We start from the raw sequence: 18,197 nt of genomic DNA on the forward strand, positions 1-18,197 counted from the left end.
TACGACTAGTTTCAGCTTGTATCAGCCTCCTTCAGGTGCACATTAAAAAAAATAGGAATAACCAATAAAACATAGAGAAATTAATTGTAAACATCACGGAAATTAGTGTATATATATTCAGCATTGAAACGTTGAAGTCTGCGCGTTCAAAACTGTTCTCTCGTTGGCTTCATTGTTTGGCGTATGCATGTGTATAGCATCTCGCGAACACCAGTATTTTATCATAGCACAATGACAGTCTGAAAGGTTGTAACTCGTTGTTGAGATGTAGGGGGTTGAGAATGATTTCTTTTGATTCTATTATCTTTCTTTCTAATTCATCGTGGCAACGAAAAATGTTATTAGACTTGTCCCATGGGACTGCATGGCTAAGGTTTTCTTCATTAGATTCGGCCGAGAACAGATCATGACTCGACAAAGCATTGGCTCTCATTCTCCTGTAACTGATGTCTCTTTTATGTTCTTCAATGCGTAACTCGATCGATTTCTCTGTTTGGCCAAAGTATGGTATATCACAGTTGCACCAAATCTGGTAAACACCGGGACATTTAAGCTTGTGATGTGTAGATTTCAGACAGCTCACTAAGAAGGGGATTTTAGGAAGAGGAGTAAATAAAGTTCTTATGTTGTATTTCCCAAGAACCTTGGCCAATTTGGATGAGACAGAGCTTATGTATGGTATCGAAATATAGAAAATACAACATAAGAACTTTATTTACTCCTCTTCTGAAAATCCGCTCCTTAGTGAGCCATCCATGTTTACTGGATACCATACTTTGGATACCATACTTTGGCCAATCAGAGAAATCGATCTAGTGTTACGCATTGAAGAAAATAAGAGAGACGTGTAGTTACAGGAGAACGCAAGCCAGCGGTTTGTCGATTCATGTTCTGTTCTCGGTCAATTCTAATGAAGAAAACCTTAGCCATGCAGTCCTGTGGGACAAGTCTAATAACATTTTCCATTGCCACGATGAATTAGAAAAAAGATAATAGAATCAAAAGAAATCATTCTCAACTCCCTACATCTTAACAACCTGAGTTACAATCTTTCAGACTGTCATTGTGCTATGATCACATACTGCCATTCGCCAGATGCTATATGCATGCTTATGCCTAACAATGAAGCCAACGAGAGAACATTTTTGAATGTGCAGACTTCGATGTTGAATATATCTGAAACTATTCGTAGTAATAAACTTTGTTTTCATTTTTCTCAGTTTCTAGTCATTCAATTTTTTTTTTTTTTTTAAATGTATATCAATTGAGTAAATCAATCTTCCTACATATATATATATATATATATATATATATATATATATATATATATATATATATATATATATTCTCACTCTTCTCAAGAACAAATTATCAAAGAAGCTCTTTGCTTTACTTACCCATAGTGTCAACTCAGGCTACTTCAGATTCGAAGACAAGATCTACAAACAAAACACCAGTCTAGCCATGGCTAGTTCGCTTTCCTCGGTGCTAGCAAAAACATATTTCTCAAAGACTTGGAAGAAAAAGTAATTTGATCGGCCACACTTAAACCCAAAATCTATCTCCGTTATATTGACGATGTTTTTCTTATATGGGAACACGGCCCAGACAACCTCCTAGTTTTCTTAGATCATCTAAATAACTTTCATCACAACATCAAATTTACCTCTGAGATAGAAGTTAACAATTGTCTTTCTTTTTTAGACATAAAGCTAACCAGGAGTACTGATAATATTAAAATTTCAGTCTTCAGGAAACCAACACATACAGATAGATATTTTCATGCATCCTCTCACCACTTCCCTCCACAGAAATATGGCATTATATCTACTCTTGCACATCACGCCAGATCCTTATTATCAGACGACGAAGAGTTTCAAAATGAACTTAATTTCCTCAAAAAGATCTTTTTCAATAATGGTTTTGCTCCAAAAAGTATTGAGAAACGTCTTTTTCCCCATCGTCAACAAACTAATGAAGATTCTACTAACCCTAGAGCTTACATCCCCTTGCCTTACATTAGTTCCTTCTCCCCCAAACTGGCTAGAATTTTAAAAAAGTTCGACATCAAAACTTGCTTCTCTGCTTTACTTAAACTCCGATCTATCCTTAGTCAGCCAAAAGGAAAACATAACCATCTTCAGTTCCCAGGAGTATACAGAATTATTTGTAGTTGTGGTGAACCTTACTACAGGCAAACTGAAAAATCAATCTTTCTCCATCATGAAGAGCACAAAAGAGACATCTCTCATAATAGAATCTGAGCCAGTGCCCTCGCCAGCCACGTCTTGTTCTCTGTAAACTCTGATGAAGGCCGCCAACACCAAATAGACTGGAATCAAACTTCTAATATTCACAAAGTTATGATGAATTTGAAAGACGTACCCTGGAGTCAAAAGAAATCACCTTTGATTCTACCCACATGAATAACAACCTTAGCTACAATTTTCCAGATTCACATAGCTCTGCTGTTCAGTGTTGGCGTGAGATCACACACACACATATAAATGTAGCTAGAACTGAAGCACAGACTCCAATTTGAACTTACTGTAGTTTTTTAGATAGCACTGTTGTTGTTAGTGTGTAATGTTTCTGTCGGTCCTTTTTATATATATCTTTGTACTTTGACACCTGACGAAGTTGGCTTACCAACTAAACTAGTTGTGTTTGTATTAAACTTTTATTCTTAATTATCTCGGGGTTTAAGTCATTAAAATTATGGAACATATATAGCATTTCTGAAAAAATAGCTCACTGTACTAAGTGCAAATGCTTGGAAGATTAAATTAAAGGCCAGCCTAGTTGGCCGAGTGGTTAGCATATCCAGCCAAAAGGCTGGGGGTTCGAATCCCACCGTGGGCATGGATGTTTGTGATTGTCTGTGAAAATACTGGTGGTTGGTGGTAGATGGCGTTGGTGTAGATCAGGGGGTGGGGAACCCCTTTTTAGTATCAAGGGCAAAAATTGCTAATTTAAAACTTCCACGGGCGACTGGCAAATTTTAATATATAGTATATGTAGTGTGCTGATGTACATACGCATACATCAGCAAAGGGGCAAATTGAAATAGACTCATGGGTGAGGGGTTCCCCACCCCTAGTGTAGATGATGAAGGTAGTTGCAAGTGGTGGACACAGAGAGTTGTAGAGTAGATGCCTTCCCTCAATGAGTCCTTGGACTCCATGGTGGTGTTACATAATAATAATAATAATGAAATTAAAATTTAGGAAAGATAGAATCTCAGAGGCATTCCCTTTGGACTTACCTCTAAGAGAGTGTCTCACAGTATTTGAAAATCTCTTTTCTATCTGTCCAGTACTACCATTATTGGACATGTATAAAAAGCATCAACACCTTGCCTGGGAAATTGGACTATTTTTCTTTTAATGTCACAACAGCACTTGAAATCATCATCTCCCCTGCTCAGTTGTGAAATAAAGAAAATAACAACTGCATAGTAAATACATGCAATTTACTACAATATTTTCGATCAGTCAACACAAAGTTGAAGAAGAATTTCTTCAAATTTAAAAGATTGCTATTTAAACGATATAGCCCTGGAAATGGCAATCACACATGCACAGACTGCCTCTGCTACTACGTTTCTCTGTGTTTGTAAAAAATGACTACAGCATTCTATTCTTAACCCTGAAGCACATGATTCCATCGCCAACATGTTGTCTATCCATTAATACAAGCAGAACCTAATACATATGGAAATATTTTGCCTCTTTCACTACAGATTTTGCGAGTTAGGCACTAACATGCATGGAGAATTGTGTATGACTGCCTACCAGTAAATGCCAATAAAATTGAGGTACTTAACATTTAGAGATCCAATTTGTAATGTGTTACAGATAAACAGTAGAGCATGCATTCTACTGCTGCATTTTTCTCTTACCTTGTATATTTGGAACAGATGCATGTGTTGGATATTCCATTACTTAAAGTAGTGATAGTTCTATTTCTGCAATATCCTGCACTGGTCATCAATGGAAAAAGAATCTTAATATGTGTATTTAAAGAGTTAAAGTATCTTTTCTGGAACATTAGGAAAAGCATGACTTGAAGCTCAGCAGTAGGATTGAAAATGCATTACAGTATTGTATTATGAAAATTCTGTTGTTCAGTTTGTCAATCTTTGCATTTAGAATTAAACATCCTAGGAGATAGTAAATAGCATGCACTATCCATTTATCCAATTTTCATCATGGAAGATAAAATTCTTCATTTTCTTATGAGTGGTTTCTCATACTGTTTTCGTTTCTCTTAGTTCACTATGGTCTTACCTTCAGATACCAGAATGGTTAGAGTGCATTTCCTAGCAGTGAAGGCTAACTCATGATTCTTAACTTAAAAATCACTTCCTACCTGGGTACCTATCCATCCGTCTGTATTTTCTTCCTGTTAATACTATCAGGCTCTTCTGCACCTTTATATTATTCTGAGCCCGTTATGAATACCCCCTTCACTTTCACTTCAATAAAGGTCACAATGGTCTGGGTAGTGACCTTTCCCATTAATGTATGCAGTATACATGTCAGAAATAAGTGTAATGTGCATTATTGGATATTGGAGTAATCTGATGTGAAGTCACCAGACACCCTATTATAGAAGCAGCTTAATGGTGGAGTTCTTCATATATGCCAAGTTTTTTGCTCACGCTGAGTAAAGAATAAAAAACAGAATATTTCTTTTAAAGTATAATAAGTAGCACTAAACATTTTCATTTTCGTCGGAAAACTTCAGTGCCAACTCAAACTATGATTATGAGTCGAGGAGAAAATGATATAAGGGCTAGGGCGTACCCCTTAAGCGATGCGCAGCCACATCGCCCTACAGCTGTGAGAAGTGGACGAGGGCTACTGCATCAAGGGCGGGTGTGCGGTTAAAGAAGCGCGCCCAGCAGGTGGAGAGGATGTTGCGAGTGGGAACACTGAATGTTGGAAGCATGACTGGAAGGGGAAGAGAGGCGGCAGACATGATGAGGAAGAGGAAGTTGGACATTTTATGTGTGCAGGAGACAAGGTGGAAAGGGGGAAAGGCAGAGGAACTGGGAGATGGATATAAATTGTTCTACTCTGGAGCAAATAACGAGGGAAGAAATGGTGTAGGAATTGTGGTGTGTGGCAGAATGAAGGGTGAAGTACTGGACGTGGGTAGAAGGAACGACAGGATCATGCAAATGAAATTGGGTCTTGGAGAAGAGCGGGTGGTCGTATTATGTGTATATGCCCCGCAAGTTGGTTGTACAGCAGAGGAAAAAGACGAGTTCTGGAACGTGTTAGATGAAGAAATGAGGGAATTGGAAGAAAATGAGATGGTGATTGTCAGAGGAGACTTGAATGGGCACATAGGAAGACAGAATAGAGACTGTGAAAGGGTGCATGGTGGCCATGGAGTGGGAATGATGAACCAGGAAGGAGAGAGGGTTGTGGACTTTGCAGTAGCATTTGATCTGGCAATTGTGAACTTGTTTTTCTACAAGAGGGAAGAACATTTGTTAACATTTAGGAGTGGTAACAACAGCTCACAAATTGACTACATTTTGACTAGAAGAAAACATCTTAAGGTTGTGACAAATTGTAAAGAAATTCCAACAGATCAAGTAGCACAACAACACCGACTGCTGTGCGCAGACTTTAAAATAAGATCGAAGATAAGAACTTCTGGTTGCCATGGGATGAAGACAATTAAGTGGTTTCGCTTAAAAGAGGAGAGTGTGAGGAATCGTTTTAGGGAGAGAGTGTTAGAGAGGATTTCGGATGGACTGGAAAGTGTACAAGATTGGTGGAAACATAATTCAAAAGTAATCCTGAGCTGTGCATTCGAGGTGCTTGGTGAGACATCTGGAAGGATTAGAGAGCAGAAGGAGGGTTGGTGGTGGAATAATGATGTACAAGTGGCAGTGACAGCTAAGAGGAAGGCAAAGCAGAAGTGGGATGAGTCAAGAGTGGAAGAGGACAGAGAGGTGTACAAAGAGAGAAAGCAAGAAGCCAAGAGAGTTGTGGCGCAGGCGAAGGCCATGGCATATCAAGATCTGTAGCAGCTAAGGACATCTTACATGTGAGGCAGATCAAAGATGCCGAAGGAAGAGTATTATGGAGGGATGTGGACATAAGAAACAGATGGAAAATATACTTTGAGGGACTTTTGAATGAGGAAAATGCAAGGACTCACAGAGGACATGGGCAGCCTTCTGAGGGGATGGTGCAGAACATCAGTAGAATGGAAGTGACGGAGGCCATGAAGAGGATGAGGAATGGAAAAGCGGTGGGCCCCGACAGAATTCCAGTGGAGGCATGGAAGGCACTGGGGGAAGAGGGAATTGACCTGCTGTGGGACCTGTTCATGAAAGTTTGCCAACAGGAAAATATACCCGAGGAATGGAGGGAGAGTACTCTTGTTCCCATCTACAAGGGTAAAGGGGATGCACAAGACTGTAAAAATTACAGAGGAATAAAGTTGATGTCCCACACAATGCAGATCCTAGAAAGGGTTCTTGATGGTAGATTGAGAGAAGAGGTTGAGATTGCAAAGGAATAATTTGGCTTCATGCCTGGTAGATCAACAACAGATGCTATCTTTGGGTTACGACAGATGATGGAAAAATATCGAAACAAAGGGAGCTACATCTGGTATTTATTGATCTGGAGAAAGCATACGATAGAGTGCCAAGGCAAGAAGTCTGGAGGTGTCTGAGGGAGAAGAAGGTGCCGGAGAAATATGTCAGGTTGGTGCGGGAAATGTACAGAAATGTGAAGACAAGTGTTTGGACCTGTTTGGGACAGACAGAAAGTTTTCAAGTAACAGTTGGCTTGCATCAAGGGTCAGCATTAAGTCCGTTTCTGTTTAATATTGTGATGGAGGTGGTAACAGAGGAGGTGAGAGAAGATGCACCTTGGACAATGTTGTATGCAGATGACATCTTGCTGTGTGTAGATTCAAGAGAAGAAGCGGAAACTAAACTGGAAAGATGGAGAAAAGTACTGGAAGAGAGAGGTATGAGACTGAGCAGAAGTAAGACAGAGTATATGTGTTGAGCGGTGGCTAGGAGACAGATCTGGAGCTGGAAGGAAATGTCATCAGGAAGGTGAGAGACTTTAAATACTTAGATTCAACAGTGGAAGAAGATGGAGGAGCTGAGAAGGAAGTGGGATGCAGTATACAAGCGGGTTGGAGGAACTGGAGGGAGATGGCTGGAGTGTTATGCAATAAGAGGGTGCCGATCAATCTGAAAGGCAAAATTTATAGGACAGTAGTGAGGCCAGGTATGACATATGCTATAGAAACTGTGGCCCTGAGGAAAAATAACATCAGCAGGATGGAAGTAGCAGAGATGAGAATACTTAGGTGGATGTGCGGTGTGACCAGAAAGGATCATCTGAGAAATGACTGTGTCAGGGGAACAGTGAAAGTTACGAACTTAGGAGCGAAAATACAGGAGGCAAGGTTGAGATGGTTTGGTCATGCGATGAGGAGGGAGGACGAATATGTGGGAAGAAGGGTCATGCAGATGGATGTGCAAGGAAGGCGGAAGCGTGGGCGGCCAAAGAAGAGATGGAGGGAGCGGGTAGAAGAGGACTTGAAGATGAAGAACTTGGATGTGGTGACAGCCCAAGACAGGAAGGTGTGGAGGAGACTCATAAGAAACAGTGACCCCACTTAAGTGGGAGAAGCTGTAGAAGAAGAAGAACTAAACATTTTCATTTTGCTGAGATAAAATGTTTATTTCACTAAAACAAATTATTTTTACTTGAGTTTCAAGAGAATAAGAGACAGATGTTACTTCATGAGAGTTATTTTGTAATATGTTAAAATTACCTTCGCTTCCTCTCCCTTCTAAGTCAAATAAGACTCATTTCTTTTCATGATCATTTGGTGGTGTATACCTGCAAGACACATTATCATTCTGTGCACTTAGTCTTTTATGACTAATTTTCTCTCAACCGTGTTCTTCCACATTATTCTTCTTCAGGTCTGTCTCACTTGATCATTATTAACACTGTGAATCTTGTAAAGCACTCTTGCCTGCATTGACTCTCTTTATATTCTATGACTTCTTAGAATCATTTTCATACCATTTTGCTTCAAATGTTTGTTTTGCTTATCTTTCATCCTCCATTCATTTTAAATGATAATATTGTAAAGATGATGTGAAGATAATAATGATGATTATCCTCTTTTTGGTATTCATCTTTTTAAATGTGCCAAAATACCTAAACAGGTTCATCCTTAGGAAATGGATTTACTGATCTTAGACTTAACTTCAACTTAATACAAAGAAATGTATCTGAATTATTCTAGCTGGCCAGAAATTACTCCAAGTATGTCAAAATAAATATTTAATCAAATATCATCATCATCATCAATTACCTGATGTGCACATTCAAGGGTATATATTATGCTATATCATTTCTGCATGAATAACTTTACATTATAACTAATCTCTAGAGCTAATACGTGCAACATAGCTCTGACCTTTGGTGATGAGCACTTTTATTAAATGAACGCCAGTTGGCTTTAGCCTGTAATTCCTAGTAATTTGGGATGTAATTCCTAGTAACTGGCAGCGCATCTTTCAAGTGTCTGCCTTATCAACTGTTGATGGTAGTTTATGCATGTCCTTTGACCTAACAGTAAACAGTGGTTCTGTTCTGGAGAGAAAGCCTGAGAAATGGCTACCACGTCCAAGGAAAGCAGCAGAAGCACAGATTACGCACTCCCAGAACAGGGAATTATCATGAAAAATATTGAGGCTCTTTTCAGGCCTAATTGGAATGAGTATACTCTAAATCCTATAATAGGATCTGTTGGTTGGAAAGTCTGGTGCCAGCATTTGCAGTAATTCCAGCACCAATAATGTATGTTAATGTTGTTTCACTTAGAAAGCTCATAGTCAGATTGCAGTTCCAGATGAGTAGCTCACCACCCAGTTTCCCAGAAACTAATAATTTCTAACCATACTGTCCAACTTTGAATGATCTCACCAGTTTTCCTTTTCTTTGCAGAGTATCCTTACTTTTAAATTTACTTTTAAAAAATTAAATGACTTCAAGCAGAAGTAAAGTCAGAATAATGGTTCATATTCTATGCCAATGCTTCCCAAACTTATCTTAAAGGCCCCTTTGGAAAAATTAAAATATTTCACGGCCCCACCGGGGGGGGGATTGTAATACAGACATATACTATTATAATTATTGTATTTATATTCAATACAAAACATACACAGCGAATATTGCAAAAATCAAATGCAAATATTACATTTTTAGCATCTTACATACACATTTGACATTGCACGTAATCTTATATTTTTATATAGATAGATATATTCTTTTCTTTTAGGCTTGCGCGGTGATCCGAATGCATTTTTGAAAATTATGGAGACAACTACCGTGTTTGAATAAAAACTTTAGTTTAATATAACTAAAATCTACAATTCGACGTTTCGACCTTTATGTCAAGGTCATCTTCTGGAGCGTACAAATATACACAAGAAACAAGCTATACTACAATTAAACTGGTTCATTAAAGACACTGACCAACCGCTACCACAATTCTTGGCCTGACCTCTGGTGGGGGGGAAAAAAAATACAAATTAAAAATAAAAAATTATACATCAACGCTAGCGTCCTATTATTTGTGTTGTCTACTATATACATATATTAACATTATTCCAGCCAGTTGGAGTGGAATGGTTTCTAATACTAGCGGATTGGCTAGAGTCCTGACTTAGGTTGAATCTTTCATATTAGGTTGGCTGAATGTGTGCCATCCAGATCCTTGTAATTTTCATACCATCTTTGTTATTGATATTTGGATGGTTTATCAGGATTTCGCAGGATTCCTTAAATTTTCTTTCGTACCAGGTTTTTGTGCGGTGTAAGGAGCAGGTGCTTTTCCGGTTGATTTGGTGTAAGGTGTTAAGTGCGTGGTCTGAGAGGCCTGCTTCACCATACTGGTTATATTTAATGTGTCTAATGTGTTCTTTCTTGCATATAGGGATTGTCCGTCCTGTTTCACCAATGTATGGTAAGTTACAGGTGCAGTGGATGCAATAGACTCCAGGATGTGCTAATGGGAGGAGAGGATCCTTAGAGGAGCTGAATATGGTTTTAAGTTTAGTGGGTGGTTTAAAGGTGGCATTGAGGTGATAATGTTGTAGGATTCTGTTGAATTTTTCTGATAACCCTTTAATGTATGGGATGGCTATGGTTTTACTGTAATCTAGATTCGTTTTTGTTGTGGTTTTATAAAGTATTTTATTGACAGTAATTTTGTTATAGCCATTATTTATGAATGTGTCACTAATGATTTTTAGTTCTTGTTTCAGGGCTTGCTGGTTAGAGCAAATAGTTGTGGCTCTGTTTTTAAGGGTGTTAATGACTCCATATTTTTGTGCTGGGTGGTGGTATGAATTCGCATGTATGTATTGGCCCGTGTGTGTCGATTTTCGGTAGTTATTATTAGTAATAAACTTTTTAAAAATTAAAAATTAGTAATAAACAAAGTAAGAATTAAAAACATAAAAGAAGTTTAATAACAATTTAATATGTTTCACTACTGCTACACAAAAAGTCAATTTGTTTGGATCATGACATGATGGGACAAACCTATATTTCAAATAAGAAGGATCGTATTTTTGAATTTTTTCATATGACATTTTTTGCTTCTTACCATCTGGTGCTGAAGAAGATGCGGACTGTTCTGGTAAAATGATACTGTCATTTGTGAGTCTGCTGATTGTTTTTTATCTGCCACTTATCCATCTGAGGGTTAAATGTTTAACATAGAATAGAATAGATCAAATAATAGCATCACGTACTGATACCGGCATACCACAGAGTAACAAGATGAAATTAGTGAATAAGGGAATCCCGCCATTTTTAGTTCTGATACATGTGATCTGTGCTATCATGCAGTCGCCCTGCACCTCCAAGCAGATTTCTTTCATACCCATCGCCCACACCTGTGTAACTAGGAATGAAACATTAATTTAAAGTGCGAAAAACTTGGCCTTTTTAAATGAGTGCAAGATTTTACGTTTGCAATCTTTTTTGTGCTTCTTATCAATACCTTTGAAATGAAACTCATATGAAACATATATTTACTAATATTCATTAAGCGCCAAAATACACAGGAAGCAAAATTTGTGAACCAACACAATCACCAATGCATGATTTTTTCCATTAAAATATACAAAATAACAAAAAAGAAATAATAAAAATTAAATATGTTTTTTTTTAAGATAAAAAAATATGTACTTAGTCTTAAAACATTTTAAATTTGTTTTCGTTATTTCACCACCCCACCCAACAAAACTACCCCCCAAGGGGGCCATGGGCCACAGTTTGGGAAGCACTGGTCTACCTTACCCACCCGATTTGTCTGAATTTAAAGAAACACTTGAAAGGAACAAAATTTACCACATATGATGAAGTCATATTTGCACCTGATGAGTGATTTGTGCAAAAAGGGAAAGACTTTTTTCTCAGAGGATTGCAAATGATGCAGCAACAAATGTATCTTTAATATGTAGAATAATGTTCAAGTTACATGATTCTACCTCAGTTCTTTCATGATGATTATCACAACTTTTCAGCATGCCCTCATATGCTACAGTAGAAAGTTAACTTTATTTTACAAATATTTTGGCTTATATATCATAAGACATCGTCATTGAGAGCAAAGAACAACAGTAACGTATTTGAATAGTAGAAGCACATGTGACAAATTTGAATCCCTCTGTACATGTAGTTTGCATTTGTTAAGTTAAAAACTGTTGTGCTGAAAATTATAATTAAGTTAATTATTTATAATACAATTTTTTAATATAATTGAGTATAACTTTTGGGATGGTAAAGCAGTCGTCATGATTAAAGATTTGGTCGATGAAGTATAAAGTGTTTCTTGTACATTCAACATTAAATATGATCCCCATATTTAATGTTGAATACTAGAGCTCCTCTTTCCTTTTCTGGATCAGTATTGCCAGATGCATCTTTCATATCTATCATATATAAGATACGTCAGAAGAAATGTTTGTAAAAATAAAAAGAATTCTCTGATGCTTTGAAAAATTCCTACACTTTTTCATTCATAGAACCTTCTCTGGGACCAATTCCCTATTCTGTTATCCTACATCATTGTGTGTGGATGGATAGTGGATAACAACTGTGCTAATGATGTGAATAACATTCTATAGCACATTAGGTTTGAGATGAAACTAGTCCTATCAAGACACTTTTTTTTTTTTTTTTTTTTTTTTTTTTTTGGCTTGGTTAACATATCAGCACTCCAATCAACCAGTTGCAGGTTCGAATCCTGCCATGGACATGATTGTTTGTGATTGTCTGTAGGTGAGAGACGAATTTCATATTAGTGCCTCTGTAGCCCAGTTGGAAGAACAACAGAACATTGTACCCATTGATTGGAAAAGATCAATTCTTGTCATGATAAGAGGCATCTTTATATTGGCTTTTTCAGTTGAAACCATTTAGTCATTATCATATGGAGGCAGCAGGGTTCTTTTTCTCCCAGAAACTCTGGTTTTTCATCCTGTGTATGTACAGGCAAATCGACCACGTAGTAAGGAAGATGGTGAGATGTACATAGTGGAGTGGAGTAGAGTAGAGTGCTCTCTCACAATGACTCTTTGGAAGTGTCACATAATAGTAATAATAAGAATAATTATTATTTGATGATGTCTGCCATTCTGGAAGATGATCCTCATATTTACTGTTGAATATTACAGCTACTCTTTCCTTTCCTGGGCATTATTGCCTGAGTATAATGTCTTGTATTTGTTATTTAGAAGAATCCCACCTGTTTTTGCTTTCTTTATTTTGGTAACACACCTCTTTTGTTGATCTGGTACCTCCCTAATTCTTCTGCCAGTTTCACTTCTTTTCCATTGATGCTTTTTTCTGCTGATGGTACCAGTCTTGGGTTCTACTGATGTTCATTTGAGTTTGTTCCAGTAAAGTTTCACTGTTCTTTCTGTTTCCTTGATGATGACAGTGGGGGATCTTGCTTATCCAGGCAATGTCTCAGCTAGCATGAAATTCCATTATGCTGTACCATCATTTTATTTTGATTTAAGTCAATAAGAAAATAAAAATACAGTTTTGCCAACTAAATCCCAAATTTTGCAACACAGCTTCATTCATTCATTATCTAGTTAGATACCTACTAATGGGTTGCATTACAAGAAGGTTGGGATAGATATTAGGTCAAAAGTCCCAGTCACTTCTCTACCTTCCTTAAAAGATTATGGAGATCTCCTCCCAGTTATCTAATGTTAACCCTTAAGCAACCTCGTATAATTAAATTAATGATATATGTACCTTGTGGGAAGCCATATGAGCTCCTTGTATGAACAAAAAACAAAGATATAGTTCTGCAGTGAGGCACTTCTTACCTTACATAACACTTTTCATAGAGCATTGGCACTGTTTAGTAAAACAGCTAAGTATGCACACCTGTTTTTATGCACATTTGTTTAAAAAAATACTACATTATATACAAGTGCATTAAAATAGTATCAAATTTCTTAAATGTTATTTACTGCAATAGATATGCATTAAATGCTAACTTTGGAAATTTTTTTAGACGCCTTGACCAGACTGTGATGCTCTTGAAAGCTAGTTTGCAACGAGCACAGCTCCAGCTTGCTCGTTACCAATGGCTTAATGAAGATCTCCTGATTCAAGGAAATGTTGGACCTTTGCAGAATTTAGCAGTTCCAGCAAGGGCGTCCGTAATGTCTGAAATGAGAAAGGTAAATACTGCAAATCATGTATGTTTATATAATACAATGTTGAAAATGATATAATCAGAAAATTTTGCTAACTTAGCAAGTGGATCTAAATATAGTTTACTTGGATGAAATTTGCTATTTACTGACTAACAAAAGAAGTTGGTTTTAAGTCAAAGATTTTTATCTATATTAGTTAATACATATTTCATTAGAACTCCACACTCAAATCTCTTTGAGATTGGGCAATTGTAATACCTGAAAAATCAAAATATTTGTGATTGTTTCTCTCAGAGTTACAGGATCAGTATTCATCATATAGAAACAAATGCATCTAATTTACAAAGAAATGCAAACAACACAAATGCATCCAGTTTACCATTGTGATTAAAAACAATAACACACTTCCTCTTCTAGATACACTTGTCAGGTATCTTCCCTCAGGCTCTCTTTCCTTCACGGTCTGCCATAAAACTACGTGCACAGGCCGATGCACATACTCATATCACACCCAATACAAAAAAACTAGAGATCATAAGAACTCTTAAACATAGAGCCTGAACAATTTGCTCTGATGAGTAAGCCCTAAAGAATGAGTATCAGATTATCAGCAAACTTTTATAAAGAGCATCTACAAGAAAACTTCTTGTTCCATTATCAGGATCCTTTCCAATAATGCTACCAAAAATCAAGAAGATTACAGTATAATGCTGTAGCCTTTCTGTACAATAGGGTAATATCTGGAAAAAATGGATAGGCTTGGTTGGCCAAATGCTTAGCATACCCACTCTCCAACCAACAGGCTGCAGATTTGAATCATGCCATGGGTATGGATGTTTTTGATTATCTTGAGGTGGGAAATGAATTTCATCATCCAGTGTGAAACCACCACCCCACTTATTGGAGACTCTGAAGTGCTTTTAAAACTCGGAGGGTTTCCAGACTAAAAAATACAAAATAAATACATAAAATTGATTTAAAAAAAAAAATAGAAAAAAACCTTAGTTTACCCACTGTACCAGATGTATAAATATGTTTGCAGACAACCTTTCTTGGTTGGGAACAACACAAAATGATATTAACACATTTACACTTTGGTGTACAGAGAACTCCCCTTCACATTTTAGTGGCTGAGCAATTACACCTCCTACAAAGGTGTATTCGCCCACCAAAATTTCCTCTTTGTATATAAGTGGGCATGCCACATATCATGATGAGTTCTTTGATTGTTACCAAATCTACTTTGGGAGGGATGCAAATGTGTTTGTTTAGGATATATTAGAAAATAATTATTAAGAACACTATATTTGGTTGGTACATTCTTCTTCTCTTCAAGAATTAGGCATTTGCCTGTTCTTTGCTGGTCTTTCCATCTTTTTGTTAGTCTTCCTATTTCCACATCTTTCCATCCCAGAATAGATGTTCTTTCCATTTCTCTTTATATCCCTTGATCTTTTCATGTTATAAATATCTACTTCTTTTCTGATGTCTTCATTTCTTATATGGTCCAATTTTGTGTATTCTTTAATAGTTCTTAAAAATCTCATTATATGCAGCTTGTATTACTTTCATCTTTCTTTTCAATATCCATATTTCTGAGCCATATAAGAGAGTGGCCATTACTTTATAAAATTTTAGCAGTTTCTCTTCTTGTTATGTTATTCAGTGTCCTTTTAATTGTTCCACAGATTTTCTGAAATTTCTTTATTTTTTCACCTATAGCTTTATCTTTTAGATATGTTATTATGCAGCCTAAATAATTCAACTATATCACCTGTTCTATTATTTTATTTTCTATAACTATTTTTGATCTAACATGATGCTCACCTTTAAATGCCATGACTTTTTTCTTTTGTGAAATTTTTAAATTATATTGTTGGCTTATTTTGTTTAATTTGTAATTTTTGAAAGTCATCTTCATTGCCTTGTAATATCATCTGCACACAACATTGTATTGTATTGATAACAGTTATTGTGGTTAACTGGATACTTTTTTTTTTTTTTAATTTTGATAATATTTGAAAATTAAATATAACCTGTATTTAATAAACTCTATTCAATATATATATATATATATATATATATATATATGTATATTGAATAGAGTTGAAGAAAAGCTACATCCCTGTCTGACACCCTAATTTATTTCACTCTTTTCTGTTAATTTATTACCTAACTGTAACTTTATTTTTTGTATCTTTATAGAAACTTTGAATAGCTTATATTAAATGTAATGGATATCTTTGTTTTTTTCATAATGTTCCCTAGTTTTTCTCTGTGTATTTTATCAAAAACTTTCTCGTAATCTATAACGGCCATATGAGTCTCTAAATTAAATTCTTGTCTTTTTTTCAATAATTTCTTTTATCGCATAAATATTGTCTATACACGATCTTCATTGTCTGAAACCATTTTGTTCTGAAAGTAGATTGTTTGTAATATTTCCAAGTCTTTTATTCAGGATTTTTATGTAAATTTTATAACCTGTATTTAATAAAGTTATTCTTCTGTAATTCTATGATCATCTGTGTCTCCTTTCTTTTTATATATAGATATAATCTTAGCTTTTGACCAGTTTGATGGAACCTCACATTTCCTGCAACAGTTATTTATTAATTTATTAATTATCATGTGATTGAAATATTCTCAACCATATTTCCAAAGCTGTGTATTTATGCTTAATCCAATTGATTTTATAGTTTTTGATACTTTTATTGCTTCGTTTAGTTCTTTCAATTTTATTAGTTCTATATCAGTGTTGTTTTCTTCATTATTATTTTCTGTTATTAAATTTGGATCATACCATAAATTTTTATAATGTTTTATCCATTGTTTCTCTTGTATTATGTTTATTTATGCCATATATCTTTCTTCATTGTTTAATTTCCTCATATGGTATGTCTTATCATCTTCTATTTTATTAATAAATCTGTTCCAAGAATATTGTTGAGCTTTCTGTACTATGGTTTTAACTATATTTGTTTTTGTATATTTCTTCTGTTTCCATTATAATTTCCTTTGTACAAAGTCAAAATGTCAAATAGTATTTTATTAATAATTAATAAAATAATCTTTTCAACATGTGTGTTTTTATGTCCCTAAATTTATAAATATGAATGCTGATCACCGTGTAACCTTAAAAGAAAGAATCATCATAATCCATGGAGATGTGACCCACAAGCAGTGCAGCCCGTATTGTAAGCTAAAGATACATGTTTCCATGTTAACGAATCGACTAGCCTTTTTGAAACGATGTAGAGACAGCAACTTAATGCCCAACCACATTAAACTAATGAAGAAGTTTAAATCAGCCAAAGTGCTCCGTATTTATGCCCGGTTGGAAAAAGTTTTGTTAAGAGAACAAATCCACGAGGCACGTAAAAACCTAGCATCGACCCAAGCCAAAGTTCTACAACTTAAATTAGAGATATCCGACTACGTCAATCCAGATATTTGGGCGGTTTTAGACAGGATCACAGACGACTCAGCCAAGCACTTATTACAGAAAAACAAAGAAAAATTAATAATGAAATTTCAAGCCCCACAACAACAACAGAAAAGCACAAGACCATCATGACGCCATAATGAAAGGAACAGCCAATCACAAACCAACATCACAAGGAGCAGCCAATCACCCACAAACGAATGTAGGAGCGATCAGCCACCATCTGACCACAGCCTGGTTATGAACCAATCAAACCACAATCTCTCCTAAGATGAACTCTCACTGTTAAAGAAAGGTTTGAACTACACCATTGCTCCGAGGTCAGTAAACAAACTTGATATCATTTATCATGTTGAGAGAGGTTTAAGATCCCTTCCCACCAATCTAGCTGATAAAATATGCATGGAAACATTGTGTATACTGAATTCAATCAAAAAACTAAGCAGCAACTTAAATAAAACGGAAAATCTAGCCCTAAATCCTTAAAAAATAACCAAGACATTTTAATCACGAAAGCAGATAAAGGTAATGCCACTGTCCTTTTAGACCGTGTGACATACATTGAAAAAATGAACCATTTGATATCGGACCACAACACCTACTAAATGGTAAACTACAACTCCACAAAACATAACAAAAAGAAAACAACTGAATTAATCAAATCCATCCACACATGGCCAGAAGAAACAACAAAAAAATTAATACCTCATTATGCCCACGCACCTAGAGTTTATGGCCTGCCAAATACACATAGCAGACACACCATTACGTCCGATTGTTGAAGGAATTGACAACCCAAATTATCTCTTAGCCAAAAAATTAGCGGCCACACTCAATCAAGGAATTGGTAGGTCGGTCCCCTTCTTACATAAAAATACACATTTCATAAATAAAATTAAAAACATTACACTCAATGACCAAGATTTATTAGTCAGCTTTGACATAACTTCCCTTTACACCAGTGTCCCAATCAGTGATGCTATCTTGCTCTTACAG

At 36.0% G+C, this 18,197-nt stretch overlaps 1 protein-coding gene across 1 annotated transcript in view; it reads left to right on the forward strand.

Annotated features, from left to right (window-relative positions):
* The window catches only part of nonC (serine/threonine-protein kinase Smg1), a 1,124,353-nt gene that overhangs the window by 913,639 nt on the left and 192,517 nt on the right, over nucleotides 1–18,197 (forward strand). The window contains exon 62 of the mRNA XM_090398044.1: nucleotides 13,612–13,780. Coding sequence (XP_090254170.1) covers nucleotides 13,612–13,780 — 169 coding nt within the window. The remainder of the gene's footprint in view (nucleotides 1–13,611; nucleotides 13,781–18,197) is intronic.

Source organism: Typopeltis vanoorti, chromosome 9 (genome assembly GCF_054136105.1).
Source record: "Typopeltis vanoorti isolate ZY-2024b chromosome 9, IOZ_Tvanoo_1.0, whole genome shotgun sequence".
NCBI classification, from domain to species: domain Eukaryota; kingdom Metazoa; phylum Arthropoda; class Arachnida; order Uropygi; family Thelyphonidae; genus Typopeltis; species Typopeltis vanoorti.